This window comes from Apus apus, chromosome Z, assembly GCF_020740795.1.
Source record: "Apus apus isolate bApuApu2 chromosome Z, bApuApu2.pri.cur, whole genome shotgun sequence".
Lineage (NCBI taxonomy): Eukaryota > Metazoa > Chordata > Aves > Apodiformes > Apodidae > Apus > Apus apus.
In genome coordinates, this window is record NC_067312.1 from 38,340,119 (window position 1) to 38,352,251 (window position 12,133).

The following is a 12,133-nucleotide window of genomic DNA, read 5'->3' on the forward strand; positions in this document are numbered from 1 at the left end:
TAACCTTGTGAGCATATGAAACCCAGGTAAGTAATTTAGGGCTTTTACATCACAGACTTCAGTTTGAAGGAGGAAGGACCCTTTTGTATCAGTACCTATTTATTATACAAAATAAATAAATAAAACAATGGAATTTAAAGAGAGAAGTTTTTACTCTCCAAAGGATGTTAATGTTAAATAAGCTGTTCCTGGTTAAGTGCATATGTGATTACTCAACTCTTCAGAATAATGCAGAAACAAGTACTCCATTTTTTAATCAGGTACCTATCAATTAGGCAGCTCTCAGCTGTGAAAGGTAGATTTACACATCAAAACAGGTAACAGACAAAAGCTATGTAGATGTTACTAATATTGCTGTGCTACTTTTTCCTCTGCAGATATTTATAAACAATGAGTGGCATGATTCAATCAGTGGTAAAAAATTTGAAGTCTTTAACCCTGCAAATGAAGAAAAAATCTGTGAGGTTGAAGAAGGTGACAAGGTAGGGTTTTTCTTGCTCTTAACTCTAGCTTTAAATGCAACATGTACCTACTTCACCCCATGTACCTTCTTCTGCAAACATAATTATTAGATTTTTTACCAAGCCTTAATGTTATGTGTCAACAGACACTGAAAAACTGCTTTACTCTTAGAATCTTGCTCATATGAAGAAAGTTCTGAATATTTTTTTTAATTTTTTGTTAATAACTGATTGTTCTTGCTATCTTTGCAAAGTGTTACCTGTCTTGCACATGAGCAATAGTGACCACACAAAGATGTCTGAGCAAGTCTGCGTGAATTTGGCTTTTCATAATTTCATATAATTAATTATGTGTTCTTCAGATGCCTTTTACTTGCTTTTCTTTAGTTTCAGTTACCTGTATATAGTGCTCAGGGTCACTGAGATTATTTCAGGCTTTATTTTGTCCCAGCCTAAGAGTTTTAGAAGTGTGTTGTTAATTTCTGAATCCTATTCCACTAAAACCATACATGCTTTTGACATAAAATGCTATTTCTTATACCTCTTCTCTACTCAGTGTTAAAAAAAAACAAGACATATTGCAAAGCTGATACTTTATCATCTTCAAATTAAATTACTCATGACCTGAAACTGCTCACTTATCATTCAGGATTTTTTTAGCTTTCATCCTTACAAGCAATCGAACAAATCATTAAATATTCCGCACACAGGTTTGCAAACTAATGTGCAATGACAAATAGTATTAGCTAAATTGCAAAGTGAAATGTACAAATCTAGTAAATTACACAGTCATTGTGAACCTAATATTCTAGAGCCTAGTCTTTAGATAATAAGCCAAGATATTTTAGGAATTTAATTTGTGTGTACAATAGGGTTGACAAAGGGTTATACACTGCCTTGCAGTGGTATTTTAAAAAGCAAGTGGAGATTACAAAACACAGACACACATGTGGGTGAGAACTGTTTTCCTTTCAGTTTGATGGCTCTTTCAAGCTACATTCACTAATCCTAAAGGCTCCTGGGAATAATAAAGCAGCTCAACAAATGGTCAGTGGGATGTAAACCAAATGTACCTTTCTAAAAAGTCTAAACTAGCTGTGAAAGGAGCTACCAGTCTTTGTACTCGTGGTATAGATTAATGTACCCAAATTAAACTTCATACAGTGGAAGACCATCTTCTTTTTCCTTACTTTTCATTCACAGCTCTACATTAACTTAGTATTTTTTTTATTGGTTTTAATTATTTCTGCACTTGTAGTTGAAAGAACACATGGCACTGTATTAAGGTTTAATTTACATAATTCACACAAGTACAGCTAATGGTTTCCCCTTTTTTCTTTTCCAGCAAAGGCAAAGGCACACATCCCAAGTGATATTTGCAAAGCTGTAGAATATTTGTGATAGAAGGTGACGAGGGGAAAAAAAAAAAAAAAAAAAAAAAATTCTTTTAATTCAGTTTTCTGGGTCACAGATGAATGATGAGGTATTTGGCAACTTTCTGACCAGTTCTGAAGAAAATTTATTCTTTTTGATCTGGTAGATTTCATCTATCTCATGTAGGTGACTGGTCAGTATTACGTTATTGTAATCACTGTGCTATTTGCAGAAATACTTCCTGTCTTTCCCCAGATGTGCTGTAAAGAACTTCGGGAAGTTTTGTGGACGTCATGCCTGGTCCAAATGACTTCCCCACTTAAGTCCTGGCTTTTAAAAATTATTTGTTGACTACAAAGATCAGTTACAGATTCAAGATCTGGTTCACATTCAGGACAATTGAGTTTGATGCTGACTTTGCTTACTTAGTTAACATTAACAGTGGTTTCCCCAGAGGATATTCTACCAATCAGCACTAAAAAATAAAAAAAAAGGTTTTAAAGAAATTCTTTAAACAAGGCATGTAAATTGTTCAAGTAAATGTGTCTCTTTTTTTTCTTGATTTTTTAAAAATGTTTTTAATTTATTTTTTTTTTAAATACCATACAATAAACCTCTATTGTTTGTAACAGTTTTCTTGGGAAAACTTTTACTAGGATTGTGAAATATAGAAGAATTCCAAGACCTAAAAGCCTTTTCTCAGGAGATTTAGAAATTGATATTTTATGTCCTGGAACACCCTTGCACAGAAAGAGTTTTATATAAGACACTAAATTTTCCAACTCTAGTGAAAGTCAAATGATAACTAAAAAATTATGCTATAAAAACATTAATGGGCAGGCAAATTAGTGTGCTTAATGCCAAGGTAATGCTTAGCTTTCAAAATATTTAAATTTAGCATTTAAAACCTGGTAAATTAGTAAATGGTTAAAATTATTTTAAATACAAATGTTCTTTAAAACTTACAAAATCAAATTCACTTATTTGTCTTACAAATTAATTTATGTTTGTTTTCTGAAATAACCTAAGGAACAGAATTTTCCTTCCTGATCTTCATCACACCATCAGACACATTTGGATAATGTGGAGCACCTAAATATTTAAACTTTCAGATTTGAGCATCTTTTGTACAAAAGGTTAAATTGGTGGATGTATCCCCACTTACAAAACTAGAAGGCATAGTGTTTGAAACTCTGAATTTTAAAAACAGAGTTCCTTAATATATTTTCATTTTAGAAACTTTGAGAACTCACGTGTTTCCCATACAACTTCACATTGCTGAAATGAAAGCAAAAATGTTTTAAAGAAAATAACCCCAAAATTACTTGTATTATTTCTGATTATATTTGGGTTGGTGTCTCTTATTTGTCTTGCAAAACACCTTGCACATTCAACAGACAATAAGATTGATGACAGAGTCAATTATTCATTATAAAAGTTTCTCTGTTTTCTCCACAGGCAGATGTAGACAAGGCTGTTAAAGCAGCTAGAAAAGCTTTTGAGCTTGGGTCACCCTGGCGTACAATGGATGCTTCAGAGCGAGGAAGGCTCTTGAATAAACTAGCTGACTTAGTTGAAAGAGATCGGCTGATTTTAGCTGTGAGTATGATACATGAACAAAAAGACTGGGAAAAAAGTCTATGTCTTGATTTTCAAAGCAAGATGCTAGCAAGTGTAACATGCTAAATACTTGGAAAATCTGACCATGTCAATACTTGTTTTTCATCTGGATTGCAAATGGCCTTCATTAAATTACTAGTAGGGCACTCTGCCCTACTAACAGTCCACATCCACAAAGTACTTGAGTATGTGATTAGCTTTAAGATGATGCTTAAGGTGCCTCCAATGGATGCAATTTCAATTGCTGATTCATAAGGACACACTAACATAGACCACTTGCTTAACACTTGCCTGAATCAAGGCCTGAATCAAGGCCCAAACTCAAAGCCTGGCTCAGCTCTTACAGGTGATACAAGTTAGAAACAAGAAAATTTTGAATGTCATGGCTATATATTTTGTTATCACTTTGGTCCTTCATTAACTTCAGTTTGCAACTGGAAATGAGTGAAAAAATCTTAAAGAGAAACAAAAGGAACAATGAATTACTTACTAGTAGGAAGAACATGGAAGGTGAGTAATTAGGTCCCATGTTTACCAAATACTGAGTGTTGGCCATTTTACCACTCTAAACAGCAGACACATAAGCTATAGCACCACCCGCTACTGATTGTGGACTAAGGCGACAAAGAACATTTGAAGGAGAAATGCACAACCAGTTCGATAAAGTGTAGTACCTCCTGCTCTTGTTTTAAACCCCACAAATGATGCTGCCATTAAGATGATCTCTTCGCTATTTCAAGCAGCTCCTGGAATTAACTTTTAAGCAGAAAAAAAATTGCCGCCTTCTGCCAACCATATAAAAAATTTAAGAGACCAGGAGGAGTATCTGACACTCAAGATCATCACTCAATCTGATTAGTCTTCATTTGAAGTGTTTAGCATGAGATACAAACATCACGACTGATAAGCTCATACAATTTTAAACCTTCAAAATATATAAAACCTGCAAAAAAATATACTGTCCATTCTATTGTCTTTATGGCTGCACTATAGGAAGAGAGTGTCCCAAGCAGGTTTTTTAAAGACAAATGTAAATTTAAAGGAACTGAGGTTATTTCCTTGGACTCCAAATTCTGCGACTGCCAAATTAACAGTTTTTTCAATCAAGCTATTTCTCTAAATGAATCTTGTCTACTTGACAGGAGAAAACTTAGGTAGCTAAAACTCACATCCTCAGAAATGCTGGATTTATTGCAGTTGAGAGAGACAAAATTTAAGAGTTACATTTTTAATAGGAAAAGCATACCCCTTGTCTGTTGAACAGTGGATGAGCTGGTATTTCCTTCTTTATTGTACAGCCTAAGGCACTACACATGCAAAGAGAAAGGGAAAACAATCTTTTTTCCACAGGAAATACGAAGCATTAAGTTAGGGGTTTTTTCCCACTTGCCATTTTTATAGTATGAAAGTACTACTTTTCTCTTTGATCCCTCCCAAATTTCTGTTTTAATGACTTAGTTTTTATTTCCTGTATCTTCTTCACATTATTGACTATTTTTTTCCTTTTAGATAAGGTGTGTTAGAACAAAGTGCTTTTCAGACTTCATCAAACTGAAGAGATATTTTCTCCCCTCACAGCTTACCTTAACTGCAGAACTAGTAATATACAATAGCAAAGAGCTTTGTAAACACTAGAGGTCAAATTAGACCTCCAAAGTTCATTGAAAATGCATTTTTCTGTGTTTGTGCATCTGACCAGGATCAAAGTTAGTCCATTTCAGTGTTTCATGTAATGGTAAGATTACTCTCCTGAAGCTCCAGAGGTTCAACAATCCTACAGGCAGGCTGCTGGAAGAATAAGGCAAAGCAGGGTACTGAAAGTGTCACTGAGAGGTTTCAGTCTCTTGGGAGCTATAGAGCTTGCAAGTTTGAGGCCAGACAAGATTTTTCTCCCATACTCAAATAGAACAACTCAGTGACAGATATATTGCCTAGAATGACAAGGGCATATCTCTTTTAATCAGTTCCTTGATGCTCAAAGTCATCAAGGATTGCTGTCTTCTCCATTTGTTCTGTACTCTTCTTGAGGATGAGATCTGCAATATGTCAAATACAACTGTGGATTTTACAGGGCAGGGGTAGTGAAACACTGCATTTGCAGAGTGAGTCTGCAGACTCAGCCTGAAATGTTAAGGAGCATACATATGGACAAACAAACTAACATATTTAGAAAAAAAAAGTATTTCTAAGACCTCACTAGATCTTGACACTATAATTAAGGGTTTTCCTACTAATCATACTAACAGGATTGCTCACAAATCTGAGGGTCCCAGTGTTTCTGTGCTGGAAAACTTGAGGAAAAAAAATCTAGCAGTGTCAAGATGATGTTGACAAAATTTCAGAACTGCACATAGCCTTTAACTAGATGTCCCAAAAATTAGGAGTATTAAAATGGCATTAATCCAAGCCACTCTCCTTAGATTTGGCTGGAAAACAAGACTATTTAGTGCCTGTGACTCTGTGGGACTGTTAAAACACTGTGGGTAGAACAGAATTGGTTAACTGAACAGCTATATATGTTGAATTAATATTTGCTGATTATTGTTTTCAAGGTTTGTATCGGCCTGGCATGGAGAACCATGGTACGGAGAGTCAGGCCTGGTTTCATACAAGGCTAGCTAGTTCACTCAGTTAGTAGTTAGCCAATCAAAGAGAGTCTCTTCTCTAGAAATATTTGTTTTTCATAGTGAATTTTTCTCAATTAAAAGTTCTTGATGGCTCGGATCTTTCCTTTGCACAACAAACACTCAAGACCATTTATTCCATGCCTTAAGTCTTCTCACTTGTGTAAGCTGTTAATCATGCATTTATTGTACACCTAGAAAGGTCTTCCCCAATAATTAAAAAGCACAGGATCCTAACTTAATGCGACAGTTATTTCCAGGAAATTACTGCCTCCCTTTGGTGTCAGTGTGAACAGGCTGAGGGTGGCCACTTACTTTATTTGCATTAGTTATTTGTGCAGTCTTCTAGCTCATCTTTTCATCTACACTTGTAGAACATTTAATATAAACCAGAAGACTGTAACTGATTCAGATGAGAGAAATGTTTGGGGATTTTCCAGAACATCTCACTATTACAAATGTGTCATGATAATGCTATCTGCGTAGCCCACTGAATAAACCATATGGAAAATTCTCATTGTTAAATTGCTGCCTTGGGTTTTTCAACTGCCAAATATCCTTCAGATTGTAATGAATGTAAATGTTTTTACTAAAGCTGAAAACCTTTGAACTAAACAACCAGAAGCTAAATGACAAAGTGCAAGTGTGAGAACCATTATCAATATTTGATATTAACCCTGTCATAACTGCTGTTGTCTGCAGACAATGGAAGCCATTGATGGTGGGAAACTCTTCTCCACTGCCTACCTAATGGATTTAGGTGCCTGTATCAAAACCTTACACTACTGTGCAGGCTGGGCTGATAAAATCCATGGGCGTACTGTTCCAATGGGTGAGTACCTTTGTGATAACAGAAGTACAGAACTGAAGCCAACGTGATCAGTTTGCTGCCTTTTTCTGAAATTCATACAAACCAAAGACTATCTCAAATAAAAAATATTTTTGATAGTTCTTATTGTGAGTTATTTCAGTTTATTACTAAACACTTTAACATTGTGATTGTTTTAAATATTTAATGCAGTTATTCACATTTATTTCTTGTTTTATACAGCACTAATAAGTAGTATTTATTGACTAAAATATTTTAGCCTGTATGTACATGTAAGAAGTCTGGTAGATTACTTTTGCATGGCACTATATAGTTCATGCAATGGTACAGTAATGAAAACCAGAAATTTGCTTATTAACATTAAGATTACCACAAACAGTAATATTTGTTTTGGTTATTGGATAATGTATTAGGAAGAGTACTAAGAGATAGGAATGAGGAAATTTTTCTTTATTTTCCTGAAATTTCATTTTGTTCTCTCTCCCATTAAGTAGTTCTATAAAAATATTGTTTCTAGCTGTCTTATCTCAGAAGGACAAAGGAAAGAATGGTAATAAAGAAGGAATTAAGGAAAACTAGAGTGATAAATGTTTCCAAATTTTTGAATCACATAGATCTCTATACTGGGCTTAAAGGAACACATGTTTATTTGAATCAAAGAGAATTTTATACTTAATGGATTTTATTTAATCTAAGATCTAATATTAAAAAATGTCTGATACGTACCTAGGATTGCAAGTAGCTTTTAAAAGAGCACTTTCAAAAAAATAAGGTGATAAAAGAAAATAGAAATGAGGAATGCAGATAGGTGTACTGCACGTACCATACTAAGAAGCAGAGTTATCAGTGCAGAAAGTTGGTCAGACTGCCAGAATCAAACCTTGGAGCTATGAAAAAAGTAGATATTGAATCCAGATGTACCTTATGGTTGGATTTTTGCAGAGTTAAGATTTTGAAAATATAATTTATCAGGAAAATTTTATCCAGCTAAGTTTGGTGTTCATCTTTATCTTATTTCTGATTTAACTATTTCTCACAAATGTTTTCTCTGAATGTCTAATATACTTCTTTTTCCCGTAGATGGAAACTTCTTTACGTTTACAAGACATGAACCTATTGGTGTGTGTGGCCAAATTATTCCTGTAAGTTGGAGTCATTTATGTAAACCACAAATATTAATGTTACAAATGGAAATGGTTTCGAATGTTTTTTTCTGTGCAAGTACATTTGTGAAACATTGTCAATTAGAAACTTTGAGGTTTTGAAAGAAAGACACTATGCTGAATACCTATCAAATTCTGCAACATGGAGTTTTTGTCAGTCTGGTCCACCCTTGTCCTTCTCCTTATATATGAAGACAAACCAAATCTCAGAAGATTGGTTGATGGATTATTTTGAAAGACAGAATTGTGTTATGTTGGTACTGAAATAATTAGAAATAAACAAGTAGGAGAGGGCAATATTTCATAGAATAATAGAATCCTGGAATCAGTCATAGAATCATAAAATCACAGAATCAAAGAATTATAGAATATATTGGGTTGGAAGGGACCTCTAAAGGTCATCTAGTCCAACCCCCCTATAATAAACCGGGACATCTCCAAGTAGAACAGATTACTTAGAGCCTCATCAAGCCTGACCTTGAATAGCTCCAGGGATGGGGCTTTCAGCACCTCTCTAGGAAACCCATTCCAGTGATTCACCACCTGCATATTAAAGAACTTTTTCCTAATGTCCAACCTAAATCTACTCTTTCCTAGCTTTAAACCATTACCTCTTGCCCTATCATTACACGCCCTAGTGAACAGGTCTTCCCCACCCTTCTTATAGGCTCCTTTCAGGTATTGGAACATCCCCCTGGATTCTTTTCTTCAGGCTGCACAACCCCAACTCCCTCAGCCTGTCTTCACAAAAGAGATGCTCCAGCCCTCTGATCATTTTCGTGGCCCTACTCTGGACACACTCCAAAAAGGTCCAACCTTCTTGTTTTGGGGCATCCAGAGCTGGACGCCGTACTTCAGGTGGGGTGTCACCAGATCAGAGTAGAGGGGCAGAATCACCTCTCTTGATCTGCTGGCCACAATTTTCTTGGTGCAGCCCAGGATGCAGTATTTACAGCTTTCAGACTGTAATATTTACAGCCTAAAAGCCATAAGCTTATTAGAACCTGCAATTTGTGTTGTGCTTTTCATAACATCCAGAAAGCTGGATCTTTATTTATGACTAAGATTCACTGACCGTGACAAATAACACAAACAGTGTGTCCAATAAGCATAGTGATACTGAACCATATGTTCTCAAGGTCCTTTTAGGAGTGTCTACATTCAGTTCTGGAGTGTCTACAAATCAGTTCTGGAGTCACTGATTTTAAATGAAGATTCAAATGATCTGCCTGAGTCTAAACATCCAAAACTCTAAGGAACTCAATGTTTAAACTTATTTGTGAGATCTACACATCTTGAATGGGTTGCAGTGAAAATGGTTTAAGCACTAGACACACCTAATCCATGCAGCTCTTTGCATGTGGTAGGTGTGGGCAGCTTGACCTGACCTGCTTGACAGTTTACCAGATTCTGAAAGAGTCAGCTTGTCTATTAGGTTTGCTCTGATATGTGGATCCCACACATGTTCCTAATGTCTTTTGACTGAGCTTGCAGATTCGTTATCACTTTAGAGTACTGGACAGATTTAGAGAACATCACTGGAACATGAACGCAACCCCTAGGAGAGCTTGGAATTTGCTGGTTTAGATCCTCTCGTAGGTCAGGCACAAAATGTTTCAAGTAAAACGCTCTGAGTCAAGATATGCTAAAGAACTAGACACACTAGATGTGGTCAGTTTAAATAAAATTGCATCTTGGAAGCATTAGCAGTTAGTACAAATATTAGCTTCCCTAATAAAATGTTCCAGGACTTCTGACTATATTCTGTTTTCTCTCAATTGAAATGTGAAACCATCAAGTTAGAGGTTTTTATATAAACCAAAAACTTTGAAGACTATGTGACTTCTACAAACACTTTTGCTAGCTCAGCATTTCCATTTCTGTTCCACTCATACACAGTTCTGCTTTCATGATGAAGATTGTTAAGCCTTACTTTGTGTTATTTGTGCTCCTGTTATTTTTGGAGGTGGGATGAAATTAACATGAAATAAGGAGACATGAGTGCTTCTAGAAGCCTTTCTGATATAATAGGTAACTGTTAACTGCTTTTTTCCTCACTTTCATAATGGTAAGACATACTGTCTTTTGTGCTGAGACTTGTGGAGTCAGTGCTATTAGAAATATATTTTGAAGGGGCTACATTTTTTTCTCCAGCCACATTGTCCCTTATACTGCTGAACATGGTGTCCAAAGGAGTAGCTGCTCTACAGTCTGGCTGGACTGACCACAATAGAGGTCAGTGAAACCTCCAGGAAAAGGGCAAGGGCAGCCTTACATGTTACTGCCTTATCTCCTTTAGAAAACAGAACTGATGATGGGTGTGATAATTTAAGATAGCAAAACTTCCAGTTTCACCACTAATCCAGAAATTTTCTGTAAGGCTTTGTTAGAGGAGTACACTTATTGCTTCTTGAGCTTTTAACTAAAACCTTGGATCCCCTGGACACATATACCAAAATCACAGGTCTTTGTATAACATGGCTCGCCAGTTGCTTTTTCAAAACATCTTCACTCTGAGAAAAAATAAACAAAGAGTTCAGCCACCCAGTTGAAAATTTGCTCTATTATCATAGAAACAGCAGAGGCATTTTCTTGATGTATTAGAAATAGGATACACCTTCTTTTCTGTCTTTCAGTGGAACTTTCCATTGGTTATGTTCATCTGGAAGATTGCCCCTGCCCTTTGTTGTGGAAACACAGTGGTTGTCAAACCAGCAGAACAAACTCCACTGACTGCACTTTACATGGGTTCCTTAATTAAAGAGGTAAGTCAGCAGCAATGGAGTTTTTTGCCCTTCTCAGAAATCTAAGAGTATACTGGAGCTGAAGTGCCACAGAGATGTTATAAGCCAGGCTGCCCTCTGCAAGCACTTCTCATTGCATGTCTAGCCTTGTACTATGGAACTTAACCTTACTGCAAACCAGTGAACCAAATCAAGGGCAAAAGCATGCATATCTTTCAACTTAGTCCACACACACAGAACACTAACAGTAGCAATCTAGTAAACTTCATTCCTTGGCAAAACATGTTTGTATTACAATAGATACCTTTGAAAGTCAAAAGCAAAGAAGGAATTAAGAGCAGAGTACTTAGAGTTGGGTGGCAATTACTTTATTAACATAGTTAGCACAGAAAAGGACCTTTTTTACAACTAATTGTTTTACATTATTTTATTTTTTTTTTGATTGAAAAACTTTTCATCCATCTGGGTTTATTATTAACTGGGAGCTGTAAAACTGAACTGGTAACTGCTGCCAAACTTGTGAACTCCCTTCACACCGAAACTGGGAGAATACACTTTGTGCTCATAAACACGAGGAGTATAGTAGTTTCTCCAGAGTCTCCAAAGTTACATTGATCTTTGTGCCCAGCCCAGCACACACCCAAAAAAGAACAGTTTAAAAGTTTAGTTATCTTGCTTCCCCATAAAATCAACAAATGTAATCTAACATGTTTTAAGAGTTGGCGCAGATGTCAATAATCATCAATGCAGTAACTTTGCAGAGCGTTAATAGAAATTACTTGGCACATTTTATTATTCTGCTTCAAAACAATGATTCAGCAGAGTATACTGACTGGTTATGCATTGATATTTCACAGAAACTAAATGACTATCAGGAAGGAACCAAGGAGCCAAGTTATTGCATCATATAGTAAATGGTATTAGATAATACTGGGAGGAATTAATTACTTCAAAAAAAAATCAGAGATGCCTTCTCTATTAATTTTTAACAATACGCAACAGAAATAATATTTCTCTGAAAAAGACAACTTTACAGGAAAAGTAACACTATTCTGCTCCTAGTCTAAAGAAATGTAGGTTTTAATATACTTATTGCCTCAAAGGAAGTCTCATAAGTGGGAATGTGATCAGTGGCCTTTTTTGTATACACACTCACAATGATTACAGAATGGTATAATAGCAGAGCACTTTTTGGAAAAAGGCAAGATTATTCTCTTTTCACCCATCCATCCCGTGTTCAACTGGAAGAGAAGCTTAAGTATAAAATTGTTACATTTGGTGTACTATCTGGTAGATTTTTGGTGGTTTTAAAAAGACA

The 12,133-nt window shown here is 35.7% G+C and overlaps 1 protein-coding gene across 1 annotated transcript in view; it reads left to right on the plus strand.

Moving 5' to 3' along the window:
• ALDH1A1 (aldehyde dehydrogenase 1 family member A1) overlaps positions 1-12,133 on the plus strand; it is a 51,101-nt gene that overhangs the window by 24,931 nt on the left and 14,037 nt on the right. Inside the window, exons 4-8 of the mRNA XM_051643108.1 lie at positions 378-482; positions 3,294-3,434; positions 6,782-6,911; positions 7,989-8,050; positions 10,708-10,836. Of these exons, the coding sequence (XP_051499068.1) occupies positions 378-482; positions 3,294-3,434; positions 6,782-6,911; positions 7,989-8,050; positions 10,708-10,836 (567 nt within the window). The remainder of the gene's footprint in view (positions 1-377; positions 483-3,293; positions 3,435-6,781; positions 6,912-7,988; positions 8,051-10,707; positions 10,837-12,133) is intronic.